Here is a 14,016-nt window from a genome sequence, read left to right as displayed (position 1 = left end):
AGATGTGCACATCCATCCTTGCCCACCACCCAGGTGCTTTAGAACAAGGTCTGCTTGCCAGGAAAGCAGCTTAATAGTACATAAAGTCCTTCATGATGGTGCAGCCAGAGGAGATGGGCACAGAGGAGATGGGCTCTTATGGCTGAGGACGTGGGCCCAGCCCTGCAGGGAGGTGCTGGTGCTGCCCGTGCTGCATTGCCAGGGAGCCCCTTTCTGAGCCACATGCTCTGGCTGCCAGCATGTGCCCAGGGTGCCTGCAAATGGGCTGCTGGCCTGTGGGCAAACACTTCCCAACACCTTGAGCAGGTCCCAAGGCACAGCAGGTTGCTGGAAACCGGCCACCCATGGGAGGAGGATCAACACCGCCCGGAGAGGGCGGCTGAGCAGGGACACTGATGTGAGTGGCAAGGGAGATGAGATGCACACATGACACCCCTGATACCCCAGAGAAACATTTTCAAAGTAAAAGCAGCAGCTCTCTGGATGAAAAGCTTGGAGCCTCTCCTTCTCTCTGCTTCCAAAGTCTTCTTCTTATTAAACAACTTCCACCCTTTGGTGACTCAGATGTTTTGCCTGCATCTCCCTGCTGACCTGCAGGCCTCTCAACAATATTTGCTCAGTGTTTCCTGCTCATGTGGCTTTTTATTTTTTATTATCAGAGTGGATAAAACTTTCCCTCTTTCTTGGTTTAGAACAGGCTGGGAATCATGCATCCTTGTGCAAGAAGGCAAGAGGGTTAGGGATGAGTAGCATATGTTTCTGGGCCATGATGCAAGTGCAGGGGAGAGGAGAAGCCTTGCTTGTAGGCAGGAGGGAAGAAGGGTGCTTGTGCCTCCACACTACCTGCCTGCAGCCTGCCAGCTCCTGACAGGTGATAAACACCTTCTAGGAATCACCAGCCAGTTTTGTGCTCTCCCCTGTCATCCCAAACCTGCTGGCCCTCCAACTCAGGGGAAACGAATAGGATGTTCCTGCTCCTGGCCAAAGCCTTGAAGCTGGATTTGTCCCCATGTCTCTTCCTACAGCGCTGCTCTGTCCCTGCTTCCGAGCTCTGTCAGCTCCCCTTCTCCTGGCCTTGCCTTCCCACCCTGCCTCGCAGCTGATTAGATTGAGGCTGCATGTGTAAGTACAGCCTCCTGCCATCCTAATCATCTAAAGTGGCTATTTGAATAACAGTTGTTGGTGCCTGTAGTTTCCTGTAATTTCCAAACGGAAACAAATCCAGGCAGGCTGCAATTTTGCATCTATGAATTTTGAATTAATATCTCCAAGAGCCTCTGTTGCTCTCTGCCTTCCTTCCTCTGCTCCCCTTGCCTGCCTCCCAGCCCCAGCTGGGTCAGGTGCTGCCCCAGTGTCTCTGACCTTGCAGCGGGTGGATGTGGGGCTAGAGAGCCTTGATGCCTCCGAGGAGGACCCAGCCGAGCATGGTGCTGCAGCCCTGGGAGCTGGAGGAGGTGGCCGGGTCACACCTGGCAAGATGAAGCAGGGGATGGAGAAAAAAGCATCTTTCAAGCCTCAAGTATTGGGAATTTTTTTTCCCTGCATTACCACCTCCAAACTAAGCTTGGGAGGTCCCTGATGGTACCTGCCCTTTGGAGATGCTGCTGCTGGCCAAGCTCCCCACCTTCTAACACCGAGGAGCTGTCAGAGTCTCTCCTCCAGAGTGGATTTCCCTGATGGCCACAGTCCCTATTTATAACCTTCTCCCTTTCAAGTTTTCCCTCCTGTTCTGCTGCGTGCAGTTTTATGACAACAAGGGTTCTCCTCTTTATGACACTGTTGTTTTTAAAGTGGTTTTATGATCTGGTTTTATTACAAAATTACCGTGCAGCACCAGAAGTGCCCCAGCAGTGAGGAGGGAGAGGGGCTCTGGAAATGCAGCAGCTCCTTCCTGAGCAGTTTGTTGCCTGTGATCTGGTGATGGATGGAGTGCTTGTTTTCCAGTATGTTTTTATCCATGGATATACAATCTCTTTGCAATTCCAGTGGATACAAGGCACTATATAAATGTAAATCATTAGCATTATCATTAAATACCCTCTGCATCTTTTAAACCTACCAGTGGGAATCAAAGGCTTCATGGGGCAGCTGGTATCTGGGCTTGTGCTGGTGAACCAAATGTGTGAGGTGTGATTTTTGTCTTTGTTACCAATTAAATGTGATATCATGTAAGACTTTTATTTTCCCCTTGCAATTTGTCATGCTGCCTTGGCTTTGAAAGTCACTTCTTACCCACTACGAGAAATCTCTGCAGACTTCCCTAGCAACAACCTGAGTAAGAAACAGCCACCTCGGGTCCACGGATGCTCCCAGGATTATCCCAACCTGTGGCGAGCTGCCTGGTATTCATTCCTGTGGCATCATCCTGAGTTAAGGACAGTGAGAGGATCTGCTGGGTTGTGTGCAGGAGGAGAGTTTGATTCCTCCATGATTTATGACTCAAAGGAGAATTTAGACATTTGTCTCCAAAACTACGACACTGCAGCAATTCTGCTCGGCTGCTGCCCAAGCCCAGAAATAACTGACCCCAGAAGAGGTCTGGGATGTCATCCATATGGCAGCCACAACGGGCACAGGGTACAAGGCAGAGTATGTTTAGCTCCCAAAGTTTCCTGCTTCTGCTTCACCCTGGTTCTTTTGTCCTTTCTTTACAGGAGGGATCTGAGCCTGAAGGACTCACTCAAGGTCATGCATGGAGGCTTTGACAGCCCAGAAGTGAACCCAGGACTCGTGTGTTTCCACCCAGGCCATGAACCTGCCTTCCTGCCCATACAGCCAGGAGAAGGATTAACCCTATGGAACCAGATACTGAAGTGGTGGGCACCAAGGAGTGGATGCTGCAGTGACAGGGACACGTTTGGGGGTCAGAAGCTGAGTTTAAACTGAAAGGCATCAGTGGGAAGGATGCTCGAGTGGTGTTCCCCACAGGGAGATGACTGATGCAGGACAGGTCTTGGTCCCAGGTGTCCTATGGGGACCAGCACTCCTGAGCATCTGAGGGATCAGCACCCCATGATATCTCATATCCAGTGATCATGATAAGGGGAAGGGATGGAGTTGGAAACCTCTGATGTGTTGTAGGTCTGAAATCTGCCCTTTAATCCGTATCTCTACTCACTAGCAGGCAGCAGCTTTATAAAGGTTTTGCAATATTTAAAGGAACAAGTTTTTTTTCTAGTTCCTGATTTTTTCCCCCCACTTTTCCCCCATCCTCTCGTACCTTGCACTTCGCTACATTTTCCTTTCTCACTTCCACTTCGCTACATTTTCCTTTCTCGTTTCATGCTAAAATGGAGATTCATCAGAAGTGTTAAATCTAGAACTTGCTGTGGTTCCCTTGTCTCTCTCCATGGAGGTCAGAGTTGAGCAGGTCAGAGGAACCCGATACTGCAACTCCATCCCTGCTCCCTGTGGGAAATCCTTCACCTAATTCCCAGAGGAAGGGAGGAAGGTGGAGAGAAGGATCCTGGATGGGTCACCCCATGCCATGTCCATGATTGCCACCACTCTTGGTCCCTCATTTGTGATTTATCACCTGAAGTGATCCCTTTAGGTCCCATGTGTTTCTGCAGTGTCAGGTACTGCCTCCTGCACTTTGTGCAGCTCAGCACCCACATCACCACCCAGTGCTACAAAACCAAACTACCCACCAGTGATTTATGGACCTACTCATCTCACAGCAGCTTCTAACACCAGCTTTGGCAGAGGCCACACAAGCCCACAGCCAAAACTCTTAATGCCCCAGGAAGGAAGCAGAAGCCCAAAGCAGGCTCTTGGGAAGTGCCAGGGTGGCTGCCACCATCTCATACTTCAGCTGTCTGCATGGTCATCTCCTAATTTGAGTGCACCAGGCATCTTTTAACATCAAAAAAGAATAATAGCCCCTTCTGGAGGGCCATTTGTCCAATCTCTACCTTAGCAGGAGATGAATATCCTGGGGCAGGGGAAGTTAATTGCCCATTGGTTACAAAGGACACCCACTGGTCAGTCATTAAGATGCACCTATCCAGTTTTGAAGCCCAAGTTGAGCTAAAAGGGATGCCACAGCCCCAAAGCCACCCCTGTCCTACCATCAGATGGGAAGCTGACATTTGTCAGACACACTTGACAGGAGCTTCAAAAGCAAACACCACTTGGTAACACTGGGAACAGATAGCATTGAGATGGGTCTGAACCAAGGAGAGAGATTCATCACAGGGTCCACCAGTCCTTCCTCCACCATGGCCAGAGGAGCTATGCTAGGAAGCCTGAACTCTATCACGGCTGGCAGAGCAGCTCAGAGGCAGGCTGAGTGGGTGCAAGGCTGGACAACACTTAAAGGAGGGGGAGAGAAGGCAAGACATGAAAAAACATCCCAGGGTAGAGCTGGAGACTTCTGGACACAAGAAAACCTATCCCTCCAGGCTGGCTAGAAACAGGGGCTAGGGAGGGAACACCTCAACAGCTGCTTTGTCCTTCATCCTCCAGCAACACCTCAACGAGCCACTTTGTGCATCCTCTCCCAAAGCCTTTTGTCTGCTTTCTCACTCAGTCCTGCCCCTGCTGAGCCTTGGGCTCATTTCTGATTAGGGGGATGGACAGGGCAGCAGGGCTGCTGCAGGGGTGACACCAGGCTCCTATGGCCCCGGTCTCCTTTGCCAGCTGACACAGGAGAGGGAATCAGTGCTTTTGGCAGGTCACTAACAACCTGCTGAGCTCCTGGTGGGGACAGTTCCTGTGTCAGAGCAGCTGAGGGCTCCAGTCCCCGTCGCATCCATGGCCGTGCATGTGGGAGGCACCAGGGGAGCTGCTGGATGTAGGGATGATGCAGATGGTGAGGAGCACATTGGACATGGATGAAGGAATTTCATCTTGATTGACAAGAGGGAGAATGGCACGAGGTGGGCAAAGCCAAGAGAGGTGTGCATGAGCATGGGGTGTGGCTGTGGGATGCAGGAGGTGAGGTGTCAGTGTCAGAATCATCTCCACCATCCTCAGGCACCACGTGGAGCAGGAGACAGGTGATGCAGCACGTGATGCAAAGGGAAAGGCTCATGTGAAAGTGGGACCACTGGCTCCCAGATGACTTAGGCAAATTGGGAAGGATTTGGGGGTGAGACAGAATCACAGAGTTGTTCTAGTTGGAAAAGACCTGTAAGGTCATCGAGTCCAACCATAACCCAACTCTACCAAGTCCAGTGCTTAAGCCATGTCCTTCAGCACCACATCTATAAGTCCTTTAAACACCTCCAGGGATAGTGACTCAACCACTTCCAAGGACAGACTATGCCAATGTTTATCCACCCTTTTGGTGAAGTTCTTTCTAATATCCAACCTAAATCTTCCCTGGTGCAACTTGAGTCCATTTTCTCTTGTCCTGTCAACTTGTTCCTTGGGAGAAGAGACCAAGCCCCCCTTGCTCCAACCTCCTCTCAGGCAGTTGCAGAGAGAGAGGAGGTCTCTCCTCAGCCTCCTTTTCTCCAGGCTGAACACCCTCAGTTCCCTCAGCTGCTCCTCAAAATATTTGTGGTCCAGATCCTTCCCCAGCCCCTCAATGTCCTCCTTGCAGTGGAGGGCCCAAAACTGACCCCAGAATTCGAGGTGTGGCCTCACCAGTGCCAAGTACAGGATCAGTCCTGCTCACCACACCAGTGCTAATACAAGCCAGGATGCTGCAGGGTTTTTTTGGCCACCTAGTCACACACTGGCTTATATTCAGCCAGCTGTCAATCAACACCCCCCCAGTCCTTTTCCACTGGGCAGCTTTCCAGTTGCTTTTCCTCAAGTCTGGAGTGTTACATGTGGTTGTTGTGGCCCAAGTGCAGGATCTGACACTTGGCCTTGTTGAATCTCATACAATTGGCCTCGGCCCATCTATCCAGCCTGGATTAGAGAGGTGAGTCCCTGGAGCAGGAGATGGTGCAGCCACAGCAGCACAAGTGCTGAGCATAGGAAGATGGAGGGATTTTGACACCTAAACAACCCCCACATCATTTCACAGCAACTTGGTGGCCATTGTAGCCAGGATTCATTACTCACGGCTCCTCTGCCAGGAGCCAGGAAGGGGACAAACAGATGCAGCCACCACTGCATCCTAAGGGATGACAGAGAAGCAGGAAAGCTTTTTATCAGCTCTGTGTGCTTTGCATCCATCAGTTTGGGACAGAGCAGCAGACTCTGCATAGAGAAGCCAAACGCTTCGTGTTTGATAAAACGGCAGGTCAGGCCCTCCTTGCATCAAGACAAGACATCACAGATGGGTGCACGAATCCCACCATTAATCATTTTGGGCCATGTCTCTTCTCATTTACTCTGTGGTCCTTCAGGCTTCAGCATCCAGGTAGGAAGGCTGCCGAGGCTCTGAGGATGTAAGCAAGATGAAGCTGGACAGGAGAGGTGGGACGTGCTTGCTGGACCAAGCGATTTGGTTCACAGAAAACAGACGGGCTTCCAGGCAGACTAATCTGCCCTCAGAATTCCAGCCTGGTCTGTGGTGCTGAAGGTTAACTGCTTATGTACACACAGAACAAGAAAACTCTTATGGTATCACCCAATCCTGGAGCCCAGGGGTTTAAGAAAACAGGAATTTTTGCAAGACTATTAATAAAAATGTGTGAGCTGGTAACCCCAGCCCTGGCTTTGGGGGAGTGGAGGCAGCTCCTGCCCAGGGCTGGCCTGGCCCAAATCAGCTTCCCTCCATGTGAATAGACACCAGCCCTGCCCTGTTGAGAAGGAACAGAAATATATATATAGCTATTCCTTTTTAATTATTTTTTTTTTAAGATTTCCTAGTCACGCAGAGGTTTATTAACCATGCCTACTGGACTGGGGCAGGTTTGATGTCCACCAAGGTGCTGTCACAAGCACCATGCAAACTGGGCTGTTTGCAGAAGTTCCAGGTTTCACAGTGACTACTGGGAAACTCCCCCTGGGATCCTTAGGGAAGGGGCTTTCATGGCCACTGGGCACATGGAGCTAGTCCCTATCTTAGCAGCCCTCCAATGGCACAGCAAAAGCAGCAGAACTGTGGGTACATCTGTAATGTACAAAAAACCCAACACCTTTTCCAGTTTTTCTCTCCTGTACCAGTGTAACTGGAGGATCGTTGCTCCACAGCAAGGAGGGAGGCACAGCCCGAGGCCACATCCCATTCAGCATCTCACCCTAGCACCACACAGCCAGCTCCAATGTGCCTAATGAGGATGCAAGTGAATTTGGCTTGTCTCCTTCCAAGGAAGGAGAGCAGAGCTCTCCCTCCAGCCAGGCAGGGTGCAAACCCCTCCAACATGGAGGAAGAGCAGCACTTCACAACCTCCAGGTGAAACCCAGCTTTGGGAGACCCATGCCTAGAGCCAAGTTTTGAGCACACAGGAGCTCTTTTCCATCTCTGTTTCCAGCTTTAGGCTGCAGGAGGCAGAGGTTGCCTTTCCCTGTGAATTCATCCAGCACCAAGCATCTCTGAGAACCTGAGTTGCCTGCCTGGTTATGGTCCAGCTTGTTGAGATGCCCTCTCACCCCAGGAGCCACACATGGATCCTAGCAAGGAAACCTTGGCCACCCTGTGCTACCAGAAGGAGCCAGCTCAGAGCGCTGTAAACTTAAGCTGCTCAGACATGACATCAAATATTTAGGTTATCTGGGATTTGTGCTCGATTGTTTGATGTTTCTGTTTCATTCTCAGCAGACCTAGTTGCTGTTTTGCCACTGAAAAATACTCCCAGCAGAAAATGCAGCTTGGTGAAGGCCCAAACTTTTTCAAGGAGAAGAGACTGTCTGGAAGGAAATGATCACACTTTCATCTTTTTTTTTTTTTTTTAATTCTGAATTGACATCCTGGCTGTATGTGCTGGCTTAGGCTGAGTTTTGCATTCAGAGAATTGAAATTTATTAAAAAGTATGGAAAAATACTTGAGATGGTTCCAAGCTGAACTGTTTCTGGATCTGAAGCATCACCTAGTCCCCATTTTCTCCTTGCAGCTCAGCATTACAAACAAATATTGAAAAATGGCCTTTCCCAGGCCATTACCTCTTTATTTTCTGATAAAACTCTGCTAAAGAGCAGGAAAGCTGGGAAACACAGATGTCTCAAGCTGCCAGTGATCATTTTGGTAATGGAAATAGCTTACTCTGCTCTGCAGGGGAGGACTGGGGAGACTTGGCTAGAAAGAGAACTGGAATAAAATAAAAAATGGAATAAAAAACAAGAAAAGTGTTATGATTGAAGGTGGATGCACTTGACACCTAGATAACCCTCCTCTTCTCCTGTCCCTGGCTTGTGTCATCTCAGAAAACAGGAGCCCTCACTTCAAATCAACTTAATCTGTAGCATTAAATAATTCATGTTGATTTTTATTTCTTTATTTCTAATGGGACACACATGAAGGCAGAGTTAATATTAAAAGAGGCTGTGGAGGGGGAGGATACAGGGAATTAAGACTATAAAAAGTGAATGTACAAGTTAATTAATTGCCCATCAATTATTCACCTTAAGTGTCTGGGCTCTGCCTCCCTCCTTATACCTCTCTGATCCCCCTGTCCTGGTTGTCCCCCAGTTCCCAGTGGCACCTCTCTGGGACCAACCCTTTCCTTTGCTCGCAGTGCAGGGCAGGGCAGGAGGCATCCCACCTCATGCTGGGGAGGACCATGGACCAGGACAGGCTGGGGATGCTCCTGCCAAGATGGCAGTGAAGGAGGGCAACCACACTCCCACTCAGCTTCCACATCTCCCCATCCATCAACCTGCCTGCCTTGACCCTTCTCCCAGAGTGGCAGGTCCTGCCTGCCCCATGATGGACTGAGGCTTCCAACACTGCTGCTGGATCCTTGGCTCCCTTTTTCCCCTCCCCTCTCCTCCCTCCTGGCCAAGTCAATGTTTTCTTCAAAGTTTCTCCTTGCTTGGCTGCTTTCGAGATGTAGGAACTCAACACTAATTAACGTGTCTGCAAATCCCAGCTCGGCTGGCAGGGCCTCAAATTCATTCCCAGTCCCCCGAGTGCAGAAGGATCCACAAGCTAGCCCTCCAGCTCCTTATACTACACGGCTGGCAGATGCATATTTTAACAACACACATCTGTTGGCTCTATAATCTCTTGTATTTGCCCTCCCTGCTCTGAGCTTTGATGGAAGACTAGAGGGAACTCTCCAGTGGTTACAGCCAAAGTGTTTGCTTTGCAATTTTGCTCAATTGCTGTCTGATTTTATTTTTAAATTTCTCCAAGTCCTAATCAGGCTCTCACTTTATTTAATTAATACCCCAGCTTAGTTAAATAGATCATAAATTAAGCAGCCCTGCCATTAAAGATGCACCAGGTAGCAAATAGCCCTCCAGTGGCTTCTCAAAGCCTGCCTAGCTTGGGCTCCCCAGCGAACTGTGGATGCCTCCGTATCTCCCAAATCCCATCTCACCAGATTTATCAGCTGCTGCCTTCCTGTCTCTAGGAGAAACAGCAGGGTAATTTGGGCAGTGGTAGGAGGGAAAGTGAGGGAGAAGGGGGGGTCTTTCAGCTTTGGACTGGGTTAGCTGGCTTCCTGGGCAGATTTGTCCCTGAGACTCTCCAAATAAAAGACTTTCCCCAATGCTAGTGACAGTGACAGGCTCTGTGTGAATGTTTGGACTTCCAAGGCTATGGAATTATCTGTTCCACTACATTTAACCATGTAGATTTGAAAACACTGTGACAGAACCTTCAATATTTAATTAAAATCTGGTGTAACTCTGCATCTGAGCAGGGAGGCATCAGCCCCGTAAAGCAGTTGTCAGACAGAAATGACGGCAGTTGGGAGAGTGAATTGGGAGGCATTTGGGACTTCTTGATACTGGGGGAGTGGAAAAGCTGGCAGGAGTGGATGAGGCAGCACCAACTCACACACACACAAAACAAAACCTAGACAAGGTATTTTCCAGAGAAAAGAGGACTCTGGGGTGTGATAGAGATGGTTCCCCAGAACATCCTTGGCTGGCTCATGAGCCCCTCGAGTTGTTGGCAAGCCCAGCAGCAGACAATGGGCCACGAGAGCCTCCCAGCTCTGCTCCAGCTGTGACAAGTGGCTTCCTGGAGAACTGCAAGGTTTGCAGGAAGATCCAGGGAAGGCTAGGGGCTCCTCTCCTGCTCAGGGGATGCCTGCAGCCCCAGAAGCTGGGCAGACTGGGGTGAAGAAACATCCTGCAGGTACCTGGTTCAAGTGAGGCAGCTCAGGTAGCCTGTCCCATCCCTTCCTAACCCAGAGAGATGACATCTGGGAGACCCCCGTCCCTCCAGAGGCAGCTGTTACCTCCTGACTAAAGCAGGGTTGTGGAGATGGCACATACCAGATCCAGAGAGGAGAAATGTCTGCACAGTTGGTGGCATCACACATCTGGAGCCACCACAAATGTCTCTCCATTTTCCTGTACAAACACATGCCTTGCCTCCCTCAGGTACAGTAAGTCTCCCTGACGCGCTGCACGCCGTAACCAGCTGTCAGGAGCCAGCATCCCTCTTAGCACACAGGATGTTGGAGGTGTTTACTCTTCCTGAGCCATTTCTATTCCTCTCCACCAGGCTGGCCAAAATGCAGCCCACAGACCACTGCTGGCACAGCAGGACTCACCGTCCCACCCCAAAGGTATCCAAGTACCATCTGCTGACTACGAACAACCTTCCAGCCCCTTTCCAAGGGTGTGGACTACCACTCATGGTCGTCCCCCCCCCCTGCCCCAGCTGGCTTTACATTTCCCTGGAACAGCTGTATAAATACACCTGAAGTGAGATTGTGCTGATGGGCTGCAAAGCCCCATTTTCTTATCGATTGGGTTTAAGTTGAACGCACAATAACTTTAATTTTCTTAAAAGGAAAATGCGCCGCCAGTGTGAGCTGCCGAACATCTTAGGTAAATGTACCAATTAGCAACTACCATGTATATTCACATAAACATTAACTACCATCTATTCAACACATTCCATAACCCCAAAGATAATAATGATTTCCTTTTGATCCATAAAAACATCTCTCTGCTCAATCAACCCTTTGCAGCAGCTCTGGGCTCTGACGTACACCCGTGCGCTCTGGGACTAAATTAGTTTTGAAATCTTTAGCTCTAATTAAATAACATTATTTCTTTTGTCTGGCTCCAGCGATGTATTTTGCCTTCGCAACAGAGGGAGGGAGCCCAGGAGAAGGAGGGGAAGGCAATGCAGCTTGCAGAGGTTGTTTGAGAGAGAAGAAGTCCCTCTGACAGCTGCGTTCTGAGTGATTTGCAGATGTCGTTCGTGTACGGGCACGAGTCAGAGCTCTGAGCTGCTGCAAAGGGGTGACTGAGCAGAAGGATCCAATGAGGGGATGTTAATCTGCTGGAGAGCAGGAAGAAGCTGCAGGAGGACCTGGACAGGCTGGGTTGATGGGCTGAGGCTAAAGGCATGAAATTCAACGGGACCAAGTGCAGGGTCCTGCACTGTGGCCACAATCACCCCCGGCAGCGCTACAGACTGGGGACAGAGTGGCTGGAGAGCAGCCCAGCAGAGAGGGACCTGGGAGCACTGGTTGACAACTGGTTGAACATGAGCCAGCAGTGTGTCCAGATGGCCAAGGGCATCCTGGCTTGTGTCAGGAATGGTGTGGCCAGCAGGAGCAGGGATGTGATTCTCCCTGTGCTCAGCACTGGGGAGGCCTCACCTCCAGTCCTGTGTCCAGGTCTGGGCCCCTCACTGCAAGGACCTTGAGGTGCTGGAGCAGGTCCAGAGGAGACAACAAGGCTGGTGAAAGGACTAGAGAGAAAGTCTTATAGTGAGAGGCTGAGGGAGCTGGGGGTGTTTAGCCTGGAGGAGACTCAGGGGGGACCTTCTCACTCTCTGCAACCACCTGAAGAGAGGTTGTGCTCAGGTGGGATCAGGCTCTTCTCTCAGGCAGCCAGTGACAGGACAAGAGGGCACAGCCTGAAGCTGCTCCAGGGGAGGTTTAGGTTGGATATCAGGAAGCACTTCCTCATGAGAGGGTGATCAGACATTGGGATGGACTGCCCAGGGAAGTGGTGGAGGCACCATCCCTGGAGGTGTTCAAGGAAAGGCTGGAGGTGGCACTTAGTGCCATGGTCTGGGGATGTGGTGGTGATAGGTCATGGGCCGGACTTGATGATCTCAGAGTTCTTTCCCAGACTCAATAATTCTGTGATTCTGTGTGTGAAAAGAAAAATCAGAATTACCTTCAGGGTCAGGGAAGCAAGAGATGGCAGCTGGGAAAGTTTGGGGGCAGGGTCCTTGGTAGGGTTGGGGAGACAGAAAAATAAATGCAGGGGAAATGACAAACCAGACATCAGAACTCCTTCTCATGGTGGTGCCCTAAGGAGGTGCACCTTCAGCCAGAGCTAGCACAGTAATTCCCCTGTTTTGGCTGCTCAAGACTAATCAGGAACTAAAAGCACTAAAACTGCTGATTTGGACCTATTTTTAATATATTTTTTTTTCCTTCCTAAAAATTAATCAGGAAAAAAAAAAACCAACAAGGAAAAAAAAAATCCAAACATCAATTTGAAGAAACTTAAATATGTAAATCATTTCACCTTGAGGGCTGAAAAATCAGGATGTACCTGGGAGCAAAACAGACTGGGTTTTGCCCAAGCTTCTCAAGAAAAAGGCCATTTTCATTAAGTTCTCTGAATGTCCATTCTGGGAAGCCTCACTGGTGCAGCCTGCCTTTTCCCAGCATTCTTGACAAGCACCCAGAGCCCCTTTGCCAGCCTGCCATGGCTCTTTGCCCTTGTCAGCACTACTCTCCCATCTCCCACCCAAAATGGGTCTTTCCAAGATCACAGAATCACAGAATTACAGAATTATTGAGGCTGGGAAAGAACTGTCAGATCATCAAGTCCAGCTCATGACCTGACACTACCACATCAGCCAGACCATGACACTAAGTGCCACCACCAGGGATGGTGCCTCCACCACTTCCCTGGGCAGTCCATTCCAATGTCTGATCACCCTCTCTGTGAGGAAGTGCTTCCTGATATCCAACCTAAACCTCCCCTGGAGCAGCTTCACGCCAGGCCCTCTTGTCCTGTCACTGGTTGCCTGGAGAGAAGCCCAGTGTTGGGACCTGTCTCCTGTTTACCATCCCATGCAACATCCTCCTGTGTTGCTCATGGGAAAGGTGAATTACTGAAAGACACACATTGATAAACATCTGAAAATAATATGAAGAGAGCATGAGAACCAGACTCCTCTCAAGTGGCAGAGTCCTCCTGGCCATGCCTTGGAGCAGCACTGCAGCGAGGGTGATGTGCAACACACAGATAGCACTGACACTCCTTACATTTATCCTTACATTTATGCACTCTTGGATTTCCACACATATTTGTAGAGCTGAAATACCCAACATTTTGTGCCTGTGTGACTCGTTTCAGGATTGCTGTGCTCTCAAAACAGAATCACAGAATCATTCTGGTTGGAAAAGACCATCTTCAAGTCCCACCATAACCTTTCTCTACCAACCATTAACCCAACTCTACCAAGTCCAGTGCTTAAACCACGGCCCTCAGCACCACATCTACATGTCTTTTAAATACCTCCAAGGATGGTGATTCAACCACCGCCCTGGGCAGCCCATGCCAGTGTTCTATTACCCTTTCCTTCCATCCTCAGTACCAAGACACAGCCCCATTGTTCTCACAATGGGTTCATTTCCTGCCCTCTTGATTTAGCAACAAAACATTTTGTCAACAAGCCTCTCAGTGCAACAAACTCCCCACAAATAATGTCCAACATGATAGGAAGATGGGACTTACCAAGGACAGTCAGCCGGGCAGGTCTGGATCGGATGGCGGCTTGAATGGCCTGACATTCATAGACAGCATCATCTTGGAGATCAGCTCTCAGGATTTTCAAGTGATGCTCTCCAGACAGATGGTCTCCTACGACCAGATAGCGTGGATAACCTGCAGAATGTAACACAGGAGTCAGGAGGCAGCTGGACCAACGAGCCCAAGGCTGAAGAGCCCCAGCTGCCCCACAGCCAGTGCCAGGAGCCAGGCAGCTTCTGCCCTCCTTGGCAGCCAGGGCAAAAAGA

General features: G+C 50.0%; 1 protein-coding gene across 1 annotated transcript in view; it reads right to left on the bottom strand.

Annotated features, from left to right (window-relative positions):
- Positions 1–14,016, bottom strand: part of KIRREL3 (kin of IRRE like 3 (Drosophila)) — a 129,733-nt gene that overhangs the window by 78,597 nt on the left and 37,120 nt on the right. Inside the window, exon 5 of the mRNA XM_010008100.1 lies at positions 13,736–13,885. Coding sequence (XP_010006402.1) covers positions 13,736–13,885 — 150 coding nt within the window. The remainder of the gene's footprint in view (positions 1–13,735; positions 13,886–14,016) is intronic.

Source organism: Chaetura pelagica, unplaced genomic scaffold (genome assembly GCF_000747805.2).
Source record: "Chaetura pelagica isolate M959 unplaced genomic scaffold, ChaPel_1.0 scaffold32, whole genome shotgun sequence".
In the NCBI taxonomy this organism is placed as follows: domain Eukaryota; kingdom Metazoa; phylum Chordata; class Aves; order Apodiformes; family Apodidae; genus Chaetura; species Chaetura pelagica.
This window is presented reverse-complemented; position numbering and strand designations above follow the sequence as displayed.